Here is a 24,768-nt window from a genome sequence, read left to right on the forward strand (position 1 = left end):
TCATTGTGGTCAATTCGGGTTGGTTTTTTTTTTATGTTTTCCTTTGGTCTCTGTATTGTTTCTGTTTCCTTCAAGTTTCTTTATTTGTTTAAATATATCTATGTCTTTCATGTTTGAGGTTTTCCTTCAAGGCTTGCAAATTGATGACAGGCCATTAATATTAAAGAGTGTGGCTCTGAAAAGTGATTAGAATCTCTTTGTCATACTTGGTGCTTGTCACCTTCTGGGCTTCAGCAAGTACAAACTGTTTGTTTCCAAAATTTCATTTCTCTGGGTCTTTTCAGTCTTTCCTGCAGTGAATCCCTCAGTCTTCATCCTGTAAACAGGTGGGAGAAAGGAACCTGGGGTATCATCACTCAACATGCTGACTTTTGTTTAATCTCTCTGTTTTCAAACTGGCAGTCCTGCCTCCTTTCCAGGTTTGCTATAGGAATAGGTAAGGGTAGTCTCCTGTTACTTGGGGTGGAGAAAGTAATCTGAAAGTACTAAGAAGATTTTCACCCTTTTGTTTTGAGCCTAAAGACAGTGTGGTAGAAGACCTAAATAGACATTTCACCAAAGAAGACATACAGATGGTCAACATCGCTAATCATTAGAGAAATGCAAATCAAAACTACAATGAGGTATCACATCACACTGGTCAGAATTGCCATCATCAAAAAATCTACAAACAATAAATGCTGTAGAGGGTGTGGAGACAAGGGAACCCTTTTGCACTGCTGGTGGGAATGTAAATTGATACGGCCACCTAGGGATAAACCTACCTAAGGAGACAAAAGACCTGCATGCAGAAAACTATAAGACACTGATGAAAGAAATTAAAGATGATACAAACAGATGGAGAGATATACCATGTTCCTGGATTGGAAGAATCAACATTGTGAAAATGACTATATTACCCAAAGCAATCTACAGATTCAATGCAATCTCTATCAAATTACCAATGACATTGTTTACAGAACTAGAACAAAAAGTTTCACAATTTGTATGGAAACAAAAAGACCCCAAATACCCAAAGTAATCCTGAGAAAGAAAAACGGAGCTGGAGGAATCAGGCTCCCTGACTTCAGACTATACTACAAAGCTAAAGTAATCAAGACAGTATGGTGCTGGCACAAAAACAGAAATATAGATCAATGGAACAGGATAGAAAGGCCAGAGATAAACCCAGACACATACGGTCACCTTATCTTTGATAAAGGAGGCAAGAATATACAGTGGAGAAAAGACAGCCTCTTCAATAAGTGGTGCTGGGAAAACTGGTCAGCTACATGTAAAAGAATGAAATTAGAACACTTCCTAACATCATACACAAAAATAAACTCAAAATGGATTAAAGCCCTAAATGTAAGGCCAGACACTGTCAAACTCTTAGAAGAAAACATAGGCAGAACACTCTATGACATAAATCACAGCAAGATCCTTTTTGACCCACCTCCTCGAGAAATGGAAATAAAAACAAAAATAAACAAATGGGACCTAATGAAACTTCAAAGCTTTTGCACAGCAAAGGAAACCATAAACAAGATGAAAAGACAACCCTCAGAATGGGAGAAAATATTTGCAAATGAAGCAACTGACAAAGGATTAATCTCCAAAATATATAAGCAGCTCATGCAGCTCAATATCAAAAAAACAAACAACCCAATCCAAAAATGGGCAGAAGACCTAAATAGGCATTTCTCCAAAGAAGATAGACAGATTGCCAACAAACACATGAAAGGATGCTCAACATCACTAATCATTAGAGAAATGCAAATCAAAACTACAGTGAGGTATCACCTCACACTGGTCAGAATGGCCATCATAAAAAATCTACAAACAATAAATGCTGGAGAGGGTGTGGAGAAAAGGGAACGCTCTTGCACTGTTGGTGGGAATGTAAATTGATACAGCCACTATGGAGAACAGTATGGAAGTTCCTAAAAAAATAAAAATAGAACTACCATATGACCCAGCAATCCCACTACTGGGCATATACCCTGAGAAAACCATAATGCAAAAAGGGTCATGTGGGACTTCCCTGGTGGTGCAGTGATTAAGAATCCGCCTGCCAGTGCAGGAGACATGGCTTTGAGCCCTGGTCCGGGAAGATCCCACATGCTGTGGAGCAACTGAGCCCGTGTGCCCCAGCTACTGAGCCTGTGCTCTAGAGCCCACGAGCCACAACTACTGAGCCCATGTGCCACAACTACAGAAGCCTGTGTGTCTAGAGCCCGTGCTCTGCAACGAGAAGCCACTGCAATGAGAAGCCTGTGCACTGCAAACAAGAGTAGCCCCCGCTCACCGCAACTAGAGAAAAGCCCGTGCGCAACAACGAAGACCCAATGCAGCCAAAAATAAATAAATTAATTAAAAATTTTTAAAAAAGGGTCATGTACCACAATGTTCATTGCAACTCTATTTACAATATCCAAGACATAGAGGCAACCTAAGTGTCCATCGACAGATGAATGGATAAAGAAGATGTGGCACATATATACAATGGAATATTACTCAGCCATAAAAAGAAATGAAATTGAGTTATTTGTAGTGAGGTAAACGTTGTTTACATTGTTTACATTGTAAAGCAACTATACTCCAATAAAGATGTTAAAAAAAATACTTTTTCATTATATATTCTCCAGTGGAGTTATTTTGCTCCTTTAAATGTAGAATGTAAATATATTTTAAAGAGCAATAATGTTTGCCATACAATTGTTCCCATTTTTTTCAATGATACCAATTTTGGGGGGAATTATTTATTCTATAAAATAAAGGTATCAAGGAGCTTTACAATTATAACATTGGCCTCTGTGGGGGAAAAAAGACTAACAAGACTTTAAATCTATAAGCCTTGCTTCTTACACTAAGGTTAGAATTTAATTTCCTAAGCATTGACCTACAGAGTAGACAACACAACTTCATTATTTAATGGCTTCTTATCATCATTTTTTATCATGTTAGGATTAGAGGCATGCAGGACTTAGAAAATGACATAGCAGCTTCTAATTCTGGCAGTACCTATTTGTGTTTCTGTGCACTCCTGCGTATGGCCATATTTAAAGTTAATGTTAATATCACTATAGATATTCTTTTAGCTTTACCTTTTCTGCTTCTTAAGATGACATTCTTACAGCCATATCCTTCTCACTTTTGTTCAGTTAGGTGAAAAATGGGGACATTGACAGAAATATGATGAGTATCAATTCTCTTTTAAATTTAAATTATTAATGTACATATCATTCATGCTTTACAGCATTAGGGATATCCTGGACATTTTTATCCTAGAATTAATGAAGACATGCATAGACACACGGGATTTTTTAGTATAATATTCTTAGTCATGTAGGTGGTCCTTTTGCAAGACAGGGTCATGTAGCAATCTCAGAAGGTAAGTTTAGAGTTTATGAAGTGCTTGATTCTGAAAACTACATCCCTTTATACTGAGTATTTTTTCATTTAGAAAGTGTTGGTTCTATATTTGAATAAAAAAAATAATCATTTTCTACAGCTCAGTACTCTGTTCAAGGGTAGAAATTATTTTTCTTCTGCAACTGCTTGATTGAATCACAGATCCAATCAATTATTTTCAAAGATGGTTTCTATTTTCATTTCTATCTTCTTTTAAATGTTCTGATCATTAGAAGGTAAGGAAGTCCCACCAAAAAGCTGCGAACATCAAAGCCTGTTCAGCACCTAATATTCAGGCTGATTTTAAAAGCCTTATGAATTATCAAAATTAGTGTCATTCTCCTTGGAGAAAGATCATTAACAGTTTAATGCTACTTTTGATTTTTTATCATGCCTTTCATGATAGTATATATTAAAAATTTAAGCATTTTAATAAAATTGATGAAAAATAAAGATATGTAACAGAAGCATCTATTTAGCATATATGCTTTTTCTATCTCAAATTACATATTTCACTGTGTAATTTATAATTTGACAAGTATGAACATCTGTGTACACCTATGAAACCATCACCACAATGAAGAAAATGAACATTTCCATTACCCTCAAAACTTCCTCCAGCTCCTTTGTAACCCTTCCCCTCCTTTCCTCCTTCATCTCCTCACTCCCAGGCAACCTCTGATCTGCTTCCTGTCACTGTAAGAATAGCTTATATTTTAAAAATTTTATATAAATCGAATCATACATATGCATCTATCGTATTTCACTCAGCATAATTATTTGAGATTCACTCCTGTCATTATGTGTATCAATAGTTCATTCCTTTTATTGCTGAGTAGAACTTCTTTGGATGGATATGCCCCAATTTGTTTTTCCATTTACTTGTGGATGAACATTTGGGATGTTTCCAGTTTGGGGCTATTACAAATAAAGCTGCTATGATGTTTATGTACAAGTATGTGTAAGGACATATATTTCTTTTTCTCTCCATCAAAGAATAGAGTGGTTGAGTCACATGGTAGATACATGTGTAACTTTTTGAGAAAAAGTTTTCCAAAGTGATTGTACTTATTTACATTCCCAACAGCTGTGTATGTAGTTTAACTTGCTTCACATCTTTGCCAATATTTGGTATGATCAGTTATTTTAATTTTAGTCATTCCAATAGGTATTTGATTATATCTCACTTATTTTAGGTTGAATTTTTTCTGGTGACCAGTAATTTTGGGCATCTTTTCATGTTTGCCATGAATATATCTTTTTTGGTGATAGAAAAAAATCATTGGCAGATTTTGTATTGGATTGCTTATCTTGTTATTATTGAGTTTTGCAAGTTCTTTATATGCTTTCTGAAAATCCTTTATCAGATATGTGGTTTGTAAATATTTTCTCCCAGTCTGTGGCTTGTCTTTTAATTCTTGAAACAAAGTTTTTGAAGAACAGAAGTTCTTAATATTGGTGAAGTTCAACTTATTTTTTTTTTGTAGGTGTTGTACCTAAGACATCTTTGAATGACTCAAGATCAAAAAGATTTTCTCCTATGTTTTCTTCTAGGTTTATAGTTTTAAGATATACATTTAAATCTGTGGTGCATGTATGGATCAAAGTTCCTTTTACACATGGACATTTTTAATGATCCAGCACAATTTGTTGTAAAGGTTATCCTTTTTCCTCTAGATTATCATTGCATCTTTTTCTGAAATAAATTGACTATATATTGGGGGTCTATTTTTAGACTTTATATTCTGTTCCATTGATCCGTTGTACTATCTTTTTGTTAATAATGTACTATATTATGCCATTTATACTGTACTGATTACTGTAGCTTTAAAATGTCTTGAAGTCTTATAAGTCTTGAAGTAGTGTAAATCCCCCAACTTTGTTGTTTTTGTAAAATTTGTTTTGACTATTTTAGCTCCTTGATTCTATGTGAATTTCAGAATCAGCATGTCAATATATACAAAAACAAAAAGCCTGCTGGGATATTTACTGGTGTTGTATTGAATCTATAGATAGATTTGTGGAGAAATGACATGTTAACAATATTGGGTCTTTCAATCCATAAACATGGTGCATCTCTTCATTTATTTAGGTCTACCTTTATTCCATTCAGCAATGTTCTATAGTTTTCAGTGTATAGGGCTTGCACATACTTTGTCAGATTTATATCTAAGAATTTTACATTTCAGTACTATTGTAAATGGTATTGCTTTTCATTTTAATTTCAGATTGTTCATTATTATTATATAGAATGATATTATTTTTGTATCTTTTTTATATTGTAAACTTGTTACAATCATTTATTACTTTTTATTACTTCTAGTAACTTTTTGTTATATTTCATCAGATTTTCTACTTAGACAATCATGTTGTCTGTGAACAAAGACAGCTTTATTTCTTTCTTTCCAGTCTGGATAGCTTTTATTCTTGCCTTATAGCTTTGGCTGAAAGATCCGATGAAATTATGAATATCTGTGGCGAGACTAGAGCCTTGTTCCTGATTTTTGAAGGAAAGCATTCAGTCATTTAACATTATTTATGACATTAGCTGTAGATTTTTGTAGGCTCCCCTCTATTCCTAAAATGCTAAGAGTTTCAATCAGCAATTGATGTTGGATTTTGTCCAATACTGTTTGAGTATTTATTAAGATGATCATATGGCTTTTCTTAGTCTCTTAATATAGTGAATTACATTGATTAATTTTTCAATTTTATAACAACTTTTCATTCCTGAGATAAATCTCTTTTATGATGCAGTATTCTTTTATGTACTGGTGGACATGATTTCTTAAAATGTTAAGAAATGTTTACATTTATGTTCATGAGGCATATTCATTAATATGTTACTGCTGCTGCTGCTTTTTCTTCTTTTAATGTTTTCATCTGGTTTTGTTATAAGGGTAATTTTGTACTCCTAGAATGAGTTGGGATTCTTTTTCTGGAAAAGTCTGTAGGGAATAGGTATTATTACTTCATTAAATGTTCGTAGGAATTCGCCAATGAAGTCATTTGGGCCTGAAGTTTTCTTTGTGTGAAAGTTTTTAACTACAAATTCAGTTTATTAATTTCTTTTTGAAATTTAGTAGCTTGCGTCTTTTAAGGAAATTGTTTATTTTGTCTGAGTTGTTGAATTTATTGGCATAATGTTGTTTATGTTATTTTTTTAAAACTTTTATTGGAGTATAGTTGATTTACAATGTTTTGTTAGTTTCAGGTGTACAACAAAGTGAATCAGTTATACATATATATATATATGTGTGTGTGTGTGTATCTACTCTTTTTTTAGGTTCTTTTCCCATACAGGCCATTACAGAGCATTGAGTAGTATGTTATTGTTTTAATTGTAACTTTTAACATCCTTGCTTACTTATTCTATCATCTTTGTAGTTTTTGGGTCAGTTTTGACTGACTGATTTTTATCCTCATTATGGATCAGTGTTCCTTCTTTGCAGGCCTTGCAATTTTTTTATTGGCTGAAAAATCAGTTGGGAAAACATCATGCACAAAATATTAAAATTATAGTGAAAGCCAGAGAAATATCAATTTCATAAGTGAGGGATAAATGAAGTGTGGTTTAGTTTCTAAGTCGAGAGATCACAGTGGATAGAAATCTTCTAAGTACCTATGATACAGATAGCATCCCAGATATGCCTGGTAATTAAACATGATTCAGACAGTTAAAGATGGGATATGGGAGAGAGGGATTTCAGTAAGAAATAAGAACTTGAATCTAGGATGATGTGAGAGTGTTTGAGGCACAGTGAATAAATCAGTTTGCTTGGAAATTAGGGAAAAGAAGTAATGGGAAGTGTATGTATTCCAACATTTCACAACATTATTTGCATAAGTCATGCCATTCCCAGAGATTGCACGTATCTTGAAGACAGGTACTGTGGTGCATTACGTGTGTGTATCCATATATATGCATTCTTATATGTATTCATATACACAATTTTTCTAACACAGCCCCAGGTACAGTAATAAATACTAAATAATTATTTATTTAACAGACTTGGGTTTTAATACCTTCTTGGCAATATTATCTGCTTATGAACAGCTGGTCTATGCTGTTTGATAGAACAGCTCTTGTTTGCTACCGTGCAGGGTAGCCAGTGGAGTCTCTATCCACAGATTGCTGAATTGCTGGGCCAGAAACTGCTCAAGTTAGAACATAAAGTACATATACTTATCTTAAGCTTTGGGAACCAGTAGAATATACCTAGTCCTGGTATTACTATACTGTTTTTCACTCGGCTTGCTTACTCTGATGAAAGAAACCAAATCATTATTTAAAAGAGTTTTTACTAAATTTAGGGAACTTATTTATTTTATCATATGACTTTGTGATTTCTTCTTCAGTTCTGAGAATTTGCTCATAGGATAGTTTAGTAATTAGGCAAATAGTCTATATCTTCTTAAAAAAAATAAAAAATATGTACAGGTATATTCAGTAAAGCCTTAATGCTTTGGAACCCACCAGTTTAGAATGTATGATCATTTGAAAATGATTCATGATAATGTTTGGCCTTGTATTATCTACAAAGGGAAACTAAAGCCTAAATAAGATTGTTGGGGATTACTGTATGCATAAATTGATTACAAAAGCAAATTCACAATTGAAATAACAAATATATAAATTGTTTCCTTAACATCTGTTTTAATTATAATCTTTTTACAATACAAAGGTTTTTCTTTTTATGTAAATAGAAATGTGTACTCACTAAAGGAAATTTTGTGCATACAGGCAAAGGAGATAAAGGAAGTCCTAGTAACCCTCCAAAATATATTTCTGGTTTTTTGGTGTTGACATAGTGAGTTTAGAGGTGTGTGTATGAGAGTGTGTGTGTGTCTGCGTGTGTGTCTGTGTGTGTCTGTGTATAGGTGGCTATTGTTTTACACAGTTATAACCATATCTAATTAGTTTTTCTAGTTGGGTGGTAAAACTTTTTTGGAGTATTTTTTTCAAAGCTATTTCTTGTGTTAGATTCTAGGTTTATACCCCTATTAAGATTTTTCAAAGCTATTTTTTGTGTCAGATTACAGGTTATTACCCCTATTAACATATAACAATTTATAATGTTTGTTGGTTTTAAACTACATCAAGATATCTCTGTGAAAAAGCATGTTCATTGTGTAAGTATTAGAGCCTTTTGATGTCCCAGGTTTCATCACGTGTGATCTGCTGATGGATGACTCCCTGGGAACAACTGCAGGCTGTCATGAGTTAGGGAGTGAACCTGAGTATAGTTTACCAGGAGTGTCCTCTCTCGTTTTATATAAAAATTTCTCTATTCTTGAGTTCCTTATTTTGATTCATTTTTTTAAAATTAATTTTTATTGGAGTAGAGTTGCTTTACAATGTTGTGTTAGTTTCTACTGTACAGCAAAATGAATCAGCCATGCATATACATATATCCCCTCCCTTTTGGACCCCCTTCCCATTCAGGTCACCACAGTGCATTAAGTAGACTTCCCTGTGCTACAGAGTATGGTCTCATTAGTTATCTATTTTATACATAGTATCAATAGTATATATGTGTCAATCCCAATCTCCTAATTCCTCCCACCCACCCCCCTTTCCCCCTTGGTTTCTATAAATTTGTTCTCTATGTCTGTGTCTCTATTTCTGCTTTGCAAATAGGATCATCTATACCATTTTTCTAGGTTCCACACGTATGCATTAATATACAATATTTGTTTTTCTCTTTCTGATTTACTTCACTCTGTATGACAGGCTCTAGGTCCATCCACATCTCTACAAATGACCTGATTTCATTCCTTTTAATGGCTGAGTAATATTCCATTGTATATATATACCACATCTTCTTTATCCATTTCTCTGTCGATGGACATTAAGTTGCTTCCTTGTTCTGGCTATTGCAAATAGTGCTGCTAGGAACATTAGGGTGAATGTATTATGGAAAATAGTATGGAGGTTCCTTAAAAAACTAAAAATAGAACTACCATATGACCCAGTAATCCCACTACTGGGCATATACCCAGAAAAGACCATAATTTGATTCATTTCTTATTCATTTGATTTATCAGTTAGGATTGGGTTCAGCTGCATTTAAAAGAAATCTCAAGACCAGTCCCTCCCATCAGAAAACTTGCACAAGCCTCTTAGGTAGCCTCATCCACCAAAGGGCAGACAGCAGAAGCAAGAAAAACTACAATCCTGCAGCCTGTGGAACAAAAACGACATTCACAGAAAGATAGACAAGATGAAAAGGCAGAGGACTATGTACCAGATGAAGGAACAAGATAAAACCCCAGAAAAACAACTAAATGAAGTGGAGATAGGCAACCTTCCAGAAAAAGAATTCAGAATAATGATAATGAAGATGATCCAGGACCTCGGAAAAAGAATGGAGGCAAAGATCGAGAAGATGCAAGAAATGTTTAATAAGATCTAGAAGAATTAAAGAAAAAACAAACAGAGATGAACAATACAATAACTGAAATGAAAACTACACTAGAAGGAATCAATAGCAGAATAACTGAGGCAGAAGAATGGATAAATGACCTGGAAGACAGAATGGTGGAATTCACTGCTGTGGAACAGAATAAAGAAAAAAGAATGAAAAGAAATGAAGACAGCCTAAGAGACCTCTGGGACAACATTAAACGCAACAACATTCGCATTATAGGGGTCCCAGAAGGAGAAGAGAGAGAGAAAGGACCCAAGAAAATATTTGAAGAGATTATAGTCGAAAACTTCCCTAACATGGGAAAGGAAATAGCCACCCAAGTCCAGGAAGCACAGAGAGTCCCATACGGGATAAAACCAAGGAGAAACATGCTAAGACACATAGTAATCAAATTGGCAAAAATTAAAGACAAAGAAAAATTACTGAAAGCAGCAAGGGAAAAATGACATATAACATACAAGGGAACTCCCATAAGGTTAACAGCTGATTTCTCAGCAGAAACTCTACAAACCAGAAGGGAGTGGCATGATATACTTAAAGTGATGAAAGGGAAGAAACTACAACCAAGATTACTCTACCCAGCAAGGATCTCATTCAGATTCGATGGAGAAATCAAAAGCTTTACAGACAAGCAAAAGCTAAGAGAATTCAGCACCACCAAACCAGCTCTACAACAAATGCTAAAGGAACTTCTCTAAGTGGGAAACACAAGAGAAGAAAATGGCCTACAAAAACAAACCCAAAACAATTAAGAAAATGGTCATAGGAACATATATATCGATAATTACCTTAAAAATGAATGGATTAAATGCTCCAACCAAAAGACACAGGCTTGCTGAATGGATACAAAAACAAGACCCATCTATATGCTGTCTACAAGAGACCCACTTCAGACCTAGGGACACATTCAGACTGAAAGTGAGGGGATGGAAAAAGATATTCCACGCAAGGGGAAATCAAAAGAAAGCTGGAGTAGCAATACTCATATCAGATAAAATAGACTTTAAAATAAAGAATGTTACAAGAGACAAGGAAGGACACTACATAATGATCAAAAGATCAACACAAGAAGATGATATAACAATATAAATATGTATGCACCCAAAATAGGAGCACCTCAATACATAAGGCAACTGCTAACAGCTATAAAAGAGGAAATTGAGAGTAACACAATAATAGTGGGGGACTTTAACACCTCACTTAAGCCAATGGACAGATCATCCAGACAGAAAATTAATAAGGAAACAGAAGCTTTAAATGACACAATAGACCAGATAGATTTAATTGATATTTATAGGACATTCCATCCAAAAACAGCAGATTACACTTTCTTCTCAAGTGCGCACAGAACATTCTCCAGGATAGACAACATCTTGGGTCACAAATCAAGCCTCAGTAAATTTAAGAAAATTGAAATCATATCAAGCATCTTTTCTGACCACAACACTATGAGGTTAGAAATGAATTACAGGGAAAAAAACGTAAAAAACACAAACACATGGAGGCTAAACAATACGTTACTAAATAACCAAGAGATCACTGAAGAAATCAAAGAGGAAATAAAAAAATACCTAGAGACAAATGATAATGAAAACACAACGATCCAAAACCTATGGGATGCAGCAAAAGCAGTTCTAAGAGGGAGGTTTATAGCTATACAAGCCTACCTCAAGAAACAAGAAAAATCTTAAATAAACAATCTAACCTTACACCTAAAGGAACTAGAGGAAGAAGAACAAACACAACCCAAAGTTAGTAGAAGGGAAGAAATCATAAAGATCAGAGCAGAAATAAATGAAATAGATACAAAGAAAACAATAGCAAAGATCAATAAAACTAAAAGCTGGTTCTTTGAGAAGGTAAACAAAATTGATAAACCATTAGCCAGACTCATCAAGAAAAAGATAGGGAGGACTCAAATCAATAAAATTAGATATGAAAAAGGAGAAGTTACAACAGACACTGCAGAAATGCAAAGCCTCTTAAGAGATGACTACAAGCAACTCTATGCCAATAAAATGGACAACCTGGAAGAAATGGATGAATTCTTAGAAAGGTATAACCTTCCAAGACTGAACCAGGAAGAAATAGAAAATATGAACAGACCAATCACAAGTAATGAAATTGAAACTGTGATTAAAAATATTCCAACAAACAAAAGTCCAGGACCAGATGGCTTCACAGGTGATTTCTATCAAACATTTAGAGAAGAGCTAACACCCATCCTTCTCAAACACTTCCAAAAAATTGCAGAGGAAGGAAGGAAGTCAGAAAGAGAAAAACAAATATCGTATATTAACATATGTATGTGGAACCTAGAAAAATGGTACAGATGAACCGGTTTGCAGGGCAGAAGTTGAGACACAGATGTAGAGAACAAATGTATGGGCACCAAGGGGGGAAAACGGCGGGGGGTGGGTGTGGTGGTGTGATGAATTGGGAGATTGGGATTGACATGTATACACTGATGTGTATAAAATTGATGACTAATAAGAACCTGCTGTATAAAAAAATAAATAAAATAAAATTCAAAAATTAAAAAGGAAAAAGAAAACTCAAAATAATAGTGGCTTGAACACAACATTTTTTTTTTGTTCTCTCATGAACTAAGTTCAGATGTAGGTGATTTCATTCAGGTGGATTCACAGCATGGGACCCAGACCAATTCCTTCTTCCTTCTCTGCCATTCTTAGTGGGTAGCTTCCTTTAGTCAGATCACTTTATGATCCTATATAGCTCCTGGACATTCAGACAGTTCCACTGCATTCCAGGCAGTAAGTAACAGGCAAGGGTAAAAGAGAATCCCTTCTAGCTGAGTTAGCCCTCTTCAAAATAATTGTTCTGAAAGTCTTACTCAATGACCTTCTTATTCTCCTTAACCAGAATGCAGTCATTTGACCATACGTAGCTTTGAGACAACCTGGAAAATGTAGTTTTTTAGTAGTGAAAATTGCTAACTTAAATAATAAAAGAGTTCAGTTATTCAGAGAGAATGAAAGGCAACCATCTGAAGTTCACATGGTTTTTAAGACCACATCATACAACCAAATACAGCAAAGCCGTACAACCGAGCTATACCAAACACTTTTCACAAGAAGGATACGTGAGGGGAATATTTTTAAGCCATTGCAAAGTATGGCACTTTTTCTTTTGCTTCCCACATAAAACATAATTTCACTAAGTATAATGTGCTTGGGTCATAAGCATTACAAAAATCCCTCAAAATTCTATGTGTTGCTCCTTTATCATCACATTCGGTGTTTTACACAAACCTCAAAGCCAGGCTTAATTTTTTCTTTCTAAGTAACCTGTTTTAGTTATTATTTTTGTTTTGTTTTAGTTTGCTGACTCTGTACAAATAAGACTTGTTTATTGATACATGTAATTTATTTGGCAATGTTATTGTCTGCTAATATTTTATCATACAAAAGTATATGGTACAAAAAATAATTCTTTGTAGCTTCCTGAATAAGAAGTTTTAATCTAGGTGTGGCTTTCTTTCATGGAGAAATAAAGTATTTCTTATGGATGGAGAAATGTCAAATACCCTTGCTGAAATTTTTAACTTGCCTTTATACCCTAAACCTTGATACTGGAAATCACCCAAAGTAAATTTTCTGAAAATCCGTTACACTATCTTTAAGACAGTGCCTAAAAGTAGATACACTCCATTCTCTCTGAAATACATTTTCTTAGGAATGGAATTAAATTCTGTCTGCTGATTTAGGAAAATGGGTAAATTGTCTTCACAATGTTTATTTATAGTGTGTACTGACTAAAGAATATATTCTCTTTTTCTGCCTAGTAAAGGGCAGTATCTTCAAAAACACTGGATTTATAATTAATGCATAGAAGTTTTTTAAAGTGTTAGAAACTTATTGAGGTAATTTGTATTATCTCACTCCATGAGATATCTATTGCTGCATAAAAAATTATCCCAAAATTTAGTGACTTAAAACAATAGTATTAATTACATCACAGTTTCTGTGAATCAGAAGTCCAGGCATGTTTTAAAATTTCTCAAACAATTGGGATACATCATCCCATGGGCAAAAACAAGAGAAAATATTTTACAGTTTTCCTTCAAGTGAAAAACCATTGCAGTAAAAATACTAAGCATGCATACATATATTTTTTTCTCATCTTAATTATATTTTCTTGAATCTTTTGCCTTTTATTTTTGTTTTTACTGCTATATACAGTGAATAATTGCTACAGTGGTAGTCAAAAGAGTAGACTTTAAATATTCTCTTAGTGCCAACTCTGAAGAAGCAAAACAGCCATAAAGTAAATTCTACTGTTAGAAATACTTTTATGAAAATACCTATATTGTTTTGAATTTTCAGAAAAACTATGTTTGAAATATGGTACCTAAACTAGCAACCTATAGCCCTAGTATTATTAAGAGGTGAATATAATTTCTGAGTCATTTAAGTGATAAAGACTGATCTTAATTATACCCCAAATATACCTAAAAATATTTCTATTTAATGACCTGGAAAGATATACTGAAAGTTTAACCCAATTTGTATATTTAATATTGGACTATTTTCCATACAGTTATGATAAATCTCTTTTTATTTTTCTTTCTTTTTGGCTAACTTTTGGAAACAGACTAAGATGCTTAGTGAAGCAGCTGGAAAAAGGTGATGTTAACATCGTAGACTTAAAGAAGAATATTGAATATGCAGCATCTGTGCTGGAAGCAGTTTATATCGATGAAACAAGGTAAGTTTTAACCTCCTCTCCCTTTTAACTTTTTGCCTCTCTCTTTTTTTCCCTTTTTCTTGACCCTCCTTTCATATCTTAGCCATGAAACCAAAATCAAAATCTTACAAAAACTTAAAATGTTCTTCTTCATGTAGCTATGGAAGAATTATGATTCTTTCTTTAAAAAATACAAATTTTAATCCAAAAGCTTGAATAATAAAATATAGTCAATAATAAAGTCAAAAAATAAACAAATTAAAGTCTCCTTTAACCCTACTCTCACTCTCCTTAGGCCCAGATTTTTAAATGTCGGAGACAGTGTAGGCTTACACTGATTTTCATTGATGTAAGAATTTTCCTATTATCTCAAGATTGCAGAGTTCCTTCTGAAAAAATGGGTGTCACATGCCCACATATTCTCATGATATTTATCTATCAGACCCTCTGTGCAGGGCTTGCTAAGGGGCAGTCTCCAATGTGTATTTGATTATCACCTAAACCCCATCACGCAGCCTGATAATTAGCAGAATGGTAAGGAGATTAGGAAATGGCAATTCATTTGAAGAGTGCTGTTAGCCTAGTGCTGTGGCTCTCAACCAGGCCATTTGCCTTCCAGGGGTCATCGGGCAAGTTCTGGAGACATTCTTGTTTTGGTTGATGGGGGCGTGCTACTGTTAAATAACGGTTAGAGGCCAAGGATGCCACTAAACATCCTAAAATGCACAGGAAAATCCCCCACAACAAAGAATTATCTAGCCCCAAATGTCAATAGCATGGAGGTTAAGAAAACTTGGCCTAAAGGGAGGACTGTAAGAGGGGCCCTGTGGAGGGAGAGACATGCACTTCCAGACTTCAGCACAGAAAAGGTACTGAGTTTTTTCAAAGTCATGAGGCAGGTGGAGTAGAGAGGTCTTTTAAAGGTATTGACCAAAGATACCGACTTCAGAGGGTGGAAAACAGCCTTCATGGGGTGATTGTTGATATAGAAGCCAGGGTAGGAATCGTAAAACTTCAGCCCAAATATCAGAGAACAAAGTACCCTCTTGGTGTAGTAAGCTGTCTCTGAGGGACGCACAAAAGCTCCCCAGGAGAAAAAAATAACCAACATTTGGGTATTTGTCACACAGATGACAACAAACCCACCAGTCTTGTAAGACCCTTTGACCCCTGCCTCCCCTCCACATTGCTGAGCAAGGAGAAGCAGCAAAGTGGGTGGCACAGGGGACGGGGCATGGAGAGTGAAGACATTCATCATGCCCCTTCTCTTCCACAGGTGTCCCTGCCTGTGTCAGGCCTGAGCATGGGCAGGTGAGAGAGGTTAAGTCAGATGTGAGACAGGTTTTTATATATCAATGTGTACTGGACTTACAGACACACACACATACAATAATTTATTTAATAGTTTAAAAATTCACGACTCAAAAATCAAAACAATGTGAAAAGGTACCTTATGAAAGTCTTGTCTCCACCTCTTTCCCAGTCTACTCAAGTTCCCCAAGTCATAAATTTCTTATGTATATTTTCAGTGATTTATTATAAATTTTTATTTCATATTTTCCCTCTGCCTTTCATAGAAGGTAACATACTATTCATAACTTTCATTCTGATTTTTTTCCCCCTCAACAAGGAAACTTGATCTTCCTATATCATGGACTGACATTTAAATTTTAGACAATAAGAATTTTTACTGGCAACTGACAGAAAAGTGTGTGGTGAGGACCATGTTGCACAGGTGATTCTTTGTCCCCAGAACAGAACTCCTCTGTTAAAGCACAGTATGAAGTCATAACTTAAGAAAAAAAAATCATAGGTATACTTTTAGAATGATTTTTTGGTTAACTTTCACTGAATATATATAAATGTATATGATTCTTCTATGTGAACAGAGATTCAAAGTGTAAATTTTTTAAAAATCAGGTATTTTTCCTATAATTTCCTTGCCTTCATTTTTGTGTGTGCTGTTTCTTGTTCACAAGTTGACTGAACTTAATTTATTTAAGATTTCTTCAATCTGTCCTGGACATTTCATTTTTTATAGTTATTTATAAAACTGAAGATCTTTTACCTTTAATAATTATTTGGAGATTTACACTATACATCTTGTAATGACATAATGTGAACTATCCATTTAGCTTAAGTGTCTCATCTTTCATTTGATAGACTATTATATGCTTTATCTATTAATTTTCTGTTGTATTTCCTTTTCCAGAAAATTATGATTTCATAGATATTTCTTAACTTAGTTTCCCAAGATCCCTAATTCACTTAAACATATGTTACATTTCAAAGTATAGTTCCTTTTCTTTTGAAACTTGCTCTTTTGTGGGAAGAAAAAAATGCTTAACTGCTTCATGATATAATGTGGGGTTTTTCCTCTTTACAGCAAAACATCCCAGCTGTTAACAACACATCATTCCCAATTTTTACTCAAATGACACAAAATTTTTCACTCTTTTATTTTAATGCCTCCATGGCATCATGAATTTTAAATTGGATTAATGATAATACCCCACATTTGTACCATCTTCCAAGAGCTCTTAGCTTCATTATCTCATATTAATCTCACCACAATCCTGTGCAGTTGGCAGGGTGGTCATTACTTTCTGTATTTTACTAATGAGAGAACCAAAGTTCTTGAAGTAAACTGGTTTGGCAAAGGTAACAAACCTAGACTTTGGCAAAACTGGGACTAGTAACTAAGGTATGACTTCTTTTTTTTTTTTTTTTTTAACATCTTTATTGGAGTATAATTGCTTTATAATGGTGTGTTAGTTTCTGCTGTATAACAAAGTGAATCAGCTATACATATACATATATCCCCATATCTCCTCCCTCTTGCATCTCCCTCCCACCCTCCCTACCCCACCCCTCTAGGTGGTCACAAAGCACCGAGCTGATCTCCCACTAGCTTCCCACTAGCTATCTATTTTACATTTGGTAGTGTATATATGTCCATGCCACTCTCTTACTTCATCCCAGCTTACCCTTCCCCCTCCCTGTGTCCTCAAGTCCATTCTCTACGTCTGCATCTTTATTCCTGTCCTGCCCCTAGGTTCTTCAGAATCTTTTTTTTTTTTTAGATTCCATGTATATGTGTTAGCATACGGTATTTGTTTTTCTCTTTCTGACTTACTTCACTCTCTATGATAGTCTCTAGGTCCATCCACCTCACTACAAATAACTCAATTTCGTTTCTTTTTTTTTTTTTTAAACGTCTTTATTGAAGTATAATTGCCTTACAATGGTGTGTTAGCTTCTGCTTTATAACAAAGTGAATCAGTTATACATATACAATATGTTCCCATTTCTCTTCCCTCTTGCATCTCCCTCCCTCCCACCCTCCCCATCCCACCCCTCTAGGTGGTCACAAAGCACCGAGCTGATCTCCCTGTGCTATGCGGCTGCTTCCCACTAGTTATCTATTTTACATTTGGTAGTGTATATATGTCCATGACACTCTCTTACCCTGTCACATCTCACCCCACCCCCTCCCCATATCCTCAAGTCCATTCTCTAGTAGGTCTGTGTCTTTATTCCCGTCTTGCCACTAGGTTCTTCATGGCCTTTTTTTTTTTTTTTTTTTTCCCCTTAGATTCCGTATATATGTGTTAGCATACTGTATTTGTTTTTCTCTTTCTGACTTACTTCACTCTGTATGACAGACTCTAACTCCATCCACCTCATTACAAATACCTCCATTTCATTTCTTTTTATGGCTGAGTAATATTCCGTTGTATATATATACCACATCTTCTTTATTAAGGTATGACTTCTTAATGCTCTTCCCTCTATAACTGGCTCCTCTCAGAGTATTGCTATCAAACAGGATGGGTTTCAATGACCTCTGAAAGATTTAGATGACAATGTGTAAAACATTCTGATAAGTGGAATTGTGAATTCTCGAAAAAACAATCCCTAACATTTATTACTAATAGCCTATTATTATAGCTATGTGCCAAGAACTCTCCTAGGCATTTTAATGCATTATTTTATTTAATCATCACAGCAATTCTAATGAGATAGAAACTTTATTATTACCATTTTACATATGAGCAAAGAGAGTCACAGGAAAGTTAGATGGCTTATGCAAGGTAACACAGAGGGTAACTTAAAGAGTGGAGTTAGGGTCTTGGCAGCCCGACTCTAGAGCCTGGCTTTTAAGCACAATTCTCATCTGCATCCCTTTAGCCACTTCTGACCAAAAGGTGATTTCAGAGACTTATTGGAGGTTTTGATGAAAGCTCACATGATGTCAGGGTTGTGGGACCCAGTGGTGTGTGGACTGTGGTTACATCTTTTCCCAGCTCTTCCTTCAGTGATGTCATATCGTTAGCTTGAAATTGGCTATAGGGAGAGTATTTATACCATGGAAATTGGCAAATGCTACAAATCAGGATTTGTTTTTATTCTGGAGAGCCTGTGATTAAATATTGTCATCATGCCACTGGTTAGACCCAAGATTACCTTGTACATATCTTCTAAGACTGTGATTTTATGATTAAAATATCAGCTTAAGAAATTTTAAAGCAAAATTACTTGATGTGGTTTGATTTCCTATAGACTTAGTAAAACACAGCAGTAAACTGAGGATATTTTTGTTGAGATGTATATATAATTATTAAAATTGCATTTGCCTTAGAAATATTAGTAAAACAGAGATAATTTAGAATGAGGAGGGATGAATAAGCATTTAGTTTCTTTTAAACTTTAAATTAAAAAACTGCTGACTTTTGAGATATTTTAATGGAAAATTCTCTTTTTAGATAAAATGTTTCAGTAAGTATTCAAGAGAGGCATTTTTTTGGGGGGGGAGCTGGACTACAAAAAAATAGGTTAAAACATAATAAAGCAGAATAAAACAGAAATTATGAATTGGTTTAAATCCCCCCCCTACACACACACACATATATCTTTTCCCACTAAGCCTTAGCGACGGCAGGATTTCAATTAAGAAAACAAATCAAAACACAAAATGTCTCTTGAAATATGATATGAGTAAGAAAAATAAAAAAGAATTTCTGATAGAATTTGAATTCTGACCTTCTTTGAGGGATGATAGCACAATTCCCTAATGAATATAACTATTGGTTTTTTGAGAAAACACTTTCAAATGCAAATGCCCACATTTTATGAGTTCTGCTTTCAGATGTGTCCCTAGAGGCTATTGTTTTTCAAAGCAGCACAGTTATAATCCAGAAACATGTGACTTTAAAAAAAAAATTCTTTTTGATCATCCTTATTTGGATTTGGATGATGCCAGGAAAAGTAGCATCCTCGGCCTCATGAATTGCTATTCGTGAGCGTAGGCAGCTGACTGGGAGGTATACTTTCAGTGATGGATATTATGCTTACTAATACCACCCTACAACACAATTTATAACTATTTTCTTAATATGAACCAATCTAAGTCTTATGATTACCACAGTTTGATCACAGACTCTGGATTCAGAAAGAATGAGGTGTTCAAAGTCTGGATGCTCCACTCAGTACTCTCTTTCTTTAAGCAAGTGACTCAACTTCTATACTTTCTAGCTTTATCATCTGTAAATTAACAATAATGACAATGCTTATTTTCTAGCTTTATCATCTGTAAATTAACAATAATGACATGCTAACCTCACAGGTTTGATTTGAGGATTAAATGTAGCACCATATCTGACAGAGTAAAAGTTAAATAATAACCAATTTTTGTTGTACTAATAAAATGCAGATACTTCTGGGTACATAACATAATAAAGATGTATAATTTATAGAAAAATATCAAATAATTTATTGAGAGAAATTTTTGATCCTGAAAAAATGAAGTCAGGTGGGCTCAAGTTAACCAGGAAGTGAAAGCAAAGTGCAAACTGTTGGAAACAAACCTTAATAATATACACATCTTGATTAAAAAAAAAAAAAAATCTTCAGTTGACTCCTATGTCTTACTACATCTAAAGGTCCTTAATTTTGAGAGATTGTCTTGAGTGAGAATGCATGGATGTCAATCAGTACTTCAAGAAGTTAGTCTGCTAGCAACTGAGTGAAATCCAGGGCTCCTTGAAGTCTAAGTCCCTTGAAATCATCAGTACTGGAATTTACTAAGGAACATTCACTCATGACACAAATATCCATTGAGTATGTGAAGTAAATATCAGGCACACTGGTCATCAGAATCCAGACTACAACCGTGCAGATAGCTGGTGGTTAGAAATGAGTCAAGAGCTGGGAAGATAAATGGAGGAACAAGGACTAATACCACAAACAAGAAACAGGGATGTTCAGAGTTAGAGAGAGAAACACAAGCACATTGACAGATTACAAGAGGAAACACTAAGTAGCCTCAGTAAATTATAACCAGAACATGGGTATAGCATGGGATAAAAACTGTAGAGTCAAGATTCCAAACCAGACATGGCTGGACTTGCTGAATGTTAAAGAGTTTCATTCCCTGGCAAAGTTCCCTATGCCCATTCTCAAAGACATGGCTTCTAACAAAAGAACTTAAGGTTAAAAAAAAAAAAAAAAAGGTCTGGAAGCGCTAGATATATGGGCCCTAGAGCTCAGAAATATGGTGCCATATTACAGATGTGAATTTGGGGATTATAATCCAGGAGTCTCAGGGTTTTTTTTTTAATGCTTTATTTCGATTTCAATATTCAGAGCTCCTACACTAATTCAATATGTTTCTCAGTGCAGAGTTTTTAAGAATGCCCAGTGAATGTTTACTTATTTAACCAATATGTCCTGGCTGTCACTTTCCTCTACAGCCAGCTCTCTGCCTTCAAACTGCTGATTTGTTCCTCTGCAGGTCACCTATTTCCCCCTCAAGTCCAGCAATCCACAGGCTGGTACTGCTCCCAAGCATGAGCTCAATCTCTTCCTCCAGCTCCCCAAACTGAAGCTAGCATCAGCTAGGCTCACTATAACTGCTACAAGACCTCTCAGAACCCACAACTCAACCCCTTCCATAGAGGTCCCCTACCAGGCATTTCTCTGCATCCTCTAAGGTCTAAACCCATCTTGTAAAGCCACCTTACCATCTCCTATGGAACTGTCTTTCAACATGTTTTCCTACCCTGAATTCAGGATCTCCAGCTACAAGGCCAAGAAAAAGGAAGTGGGCTATCAAAATTAATGTGAAGGTGTGCATTCATCTCCAGGATCAACACCTATGCTCAAGGACTATGCAGTCTAAATCCATATTTAGAAAAAGAATGACATTTTTCCAAAAGACACAGAATCTGCAGTGATGTAGCTGTGCTCACAATGAAGATAATTGTGCACATTACTGTTCAGAGTTGTCTAGTCTCTTGCAGTCACATTGTCTCCATCTTCTATGTGCCAGAGTTGAGATGTCACTTTATTTTTGTGTAATTTAAAGACCTATTTAAAAGATTTTTTCATAAGACAAAAGAGCAGTCTGCCTCTGAAGGTAAAATAAAGCCTCTGCAGAATAAAACAAATTATTTTTTGACTTTTCAAATGTCAGTTTTTCTCACCTCCTACTATTAACGTTTTCAAAAACTCTTGGAGTTCCATCTCAAAATGGTCAACATGTTATCCTAGTAACTGAAGTCAAGGGAGAGGATGAAAATGCCAAACAGAGATGTGGAGTGAGAGGGTGGTTAGGGAGGGATGTGGGAACACAGCATTTAAAGTTAGGCGTGGAACTACTGAAGAGGATGCTCAGGAAGTATAGACATAGAAGCTGGAGGCATATCTGTAAAATATGGAGTAGCAAAAGCCAGCAGAGAGTGGGGTTACTAAATATTGTAAATCACATGCCACAGGGAGAACCACTGGATGCAGTTAGGAGATTCCTGATGCCTCTGAAGTGGAGTTTCACAAAGAGAAAAAGCTACCTGCCAGATTATGGAAGTATGAGGAACTGAAGTGAAATGGCTCTGGAAGAAAGCAATGTAGACTATTTTTCAAGAATTTTCTAGTAGGAAAGAGCAGCAATAGAACAATCTATTAATGGGGACATATTTTTTTCATACTTTTTTTTAGAGTGGAAACCTTCTGTTAGCCTTGAGATAGAGTTTAAAAAGAGATTCTGGTTAAAGAGAAATAATAACCATAGAAAGATTAGGTCAAGAAATTATTCCTTGTAAGTTGGTGCAGCCACTGTGGAAAACAGTATGAAGGTTCCTCAGAAAACTAAAACTAGAATTACCGTATGATCCGTCAATCCCCGCTCCTGGGCATGTATCCAGACAAAACTATAATTCAAAAATATACACGCACCCCTATGTTTATAGCAGCACTATTCACAATAGCCAAGACATGGAAACAACCTAAATGTCCATAGACAGATGAATGGATAAAGAAGATGTGGTACATATATACAATGGAATACTACTCAGCCATAAAAAAGAACAAAATAATTTGCAGCAACATGGATGCAACTAGAGATTATCATACTAAGTGAAATAAGTCAGAAAGAGATAAATACCATATGATATCACTTATATGTGGAATCTAAAATATGACACAAATGAACCTATCTAGGAAACAGAAACAGAATCATGGACATACAGAACAGACTGTTGGTTACCAAGGGGGAAGCGGTTGAGAGGGGAGATAGAGTGGGAGGTTGGGATGTAAGTGGGAGTAGCAGATATAAGCTACTATATATAGAATGGATAAACAACAAGGTCCTACTGTACAGTACAGAGAATTATATTCAATATTCTATGATAAACCATAATGGAAAAGAATATAAAAAAAATATATATGTATAACTTAATCACTTTGCTGTACAGCAGTAATTAACACAACATTGTAAATCAACTATACGTCAATAAAAAAGAAGTTATTCTTAAGTTATCTAGGAAAAGAGACAAATAGCCAAGCATAGGTGGGAAATGTGGGTGAAGATGGAGCTAACTAGAGCACAGCTAAGGGTCTTCAAATAAGCAAAACTTGCGTAGCACTGTAAAATCAAAAAGAGTAGTAAGCATTGATTTTAAACTCAGTTGCTCAGCAGGGGTAAGAGTGTGACAATAATTTTTACCAAAATATAGACCATGGGCTCTAAAACTCATGGATCAATGTGATGTAGAGAGTAAACCCTGGGTGGTTAATCACTACAAGTGGCAAGTCATAATGGCACTGACACACGTGTACTCCTTAAACATTTAGAGCAAGAGTAGGGAAGAAGGAAAAAAGAAAAGAGCTGGACTAATGAACACCTTTCATTAACATTTCAGTTGTAAGTGACAGGAAGCCCAACCAAACCATCTTAAACTCTCATTGCTGAAACGTTGATGGCTAGTGCTGACTATAATCATAGGTGAATCAGGACAAAAATGATGTCAAGGGATCAATCTCTCTGTTTCGATTACTCTGGAATGACCTCCTGATGCTTTGAGGGTAGCAAAACAAGACGGACAGTGTATCCAAGCGTTACATCCTCACACCTTCAAATCCAGTGGGAATAAGAGAGGCTTTCCTTCCCAGAGGCTCTAACAAACACAACTTTTCTGTTTCATTGGCTCTAGTTAGGTCATATGCTTATCCCTCAAACTATCATGCCCAGAAGAACTGAATGTGCAAGTTCATTGGTCAAGCATCTCATGAGGCAGGTAGGAGGTCAATTTTATTTAAATCACATGCCTAAGAATTGAGTGGAAGAGAGTGCTTTCCTAAACAACAACTATGTCTTCTCTAGAGTGAAAACTAAAATGTTTATGTTAGTACTGCATGCAGTGGGACCTGGAACAGGGTCTGTGCAGGATATTGAGCAACTCCTGTCCTAGGTTTGCTCCTACTAATGACAAGCCTATGGGCAAGAGATTTTTTTTCTCTAGTCATTAGTTTTCTACACAGAGATGAAGTCACCAGTCCCTTCCTGTTCTGGAATTCTGTGGTTTTATCCACGGTCCCGAAGTCCCTTGTAAAGACTTGCTTATGCCTAAACTACCCTGGCCCCCAGGAGGGTGACAGAGCCTATTGCTTATCATATGCTTAGTTGGGGAGCATTTATAAATTTGGGCTCCTGTATTTTTTAGAGTTGTTTCCATTTGGAGGAGTCCCTGAGGAAATCAATTTGAAGGGTATGTGCTAAGACATTGCTAGAGATCAGTGAATCATTAAAAAGCAAATTATGGTTTTTATGAATTCCATTTTTATGGTGTGAGTTGTAGGGAGGGGTGGCTGTTTGGAGTGCTGTGTTTGTAGGCTGTTCTCACCCTGTAGATTGAGTGTGAAAACCAGGCTTAGAAAAAGTTGCAATACATTTTGGTTGATT

At 35.4% G+C, this 24,768-nt stretch overlaps 1 protein-coding gene and 1 long non-coding RNA gene across 7 annotated transcripts in view; one reads left to right on the plus strand and one right to left on the minus strand.

Annotated features, from left to right (window-relative positions):
- LOC309631332 overlaps positions 1-24,768 on the minus strand; it is a 639,135-nt gene that overhangs the window by 377,980 nt on the left and 236,387 nt on the right. The gene's annotated exons all lie outside the window — the stretch shown is intronic.
- PDE1A (phosphodiesterase 1A) overlaps positions 1-24,768 on the plus strand; it is a 359,806-nt gene that overhangs the window by 232,635 nt on the left and 102,403 nt on the right. For all 6 annotated transcript variants that reach the window (XR_014246179.1, XR_014246180.1, XM_082397534.1 and 3 more), the window contains one exon: positions 14,439-14,552. Coding sequence is in view for 4 of the 6 variants with exons in the window: in XM_082397534.1 (XP_082253660.1) it covers positions 14,439-14,552 (114 nt within the window). In the remaining 2 variants the exon portion in view is untranslated. The remainder of the gene's footprint in view (positions 1-14,438; positions 14,553-24,768) is intronic.

Source organism: Balaenoptera borealis (assembly GCF_965194805.1).
Source record: "Balaenoptera borealis genome assembly, chromosome: 6".
NCBI lineage: Eukaryota > Metazoa > Chordata > Mammalia > Artiodactyla > Balaenopteridae > Balaenoptera > Balaenoptera borealis.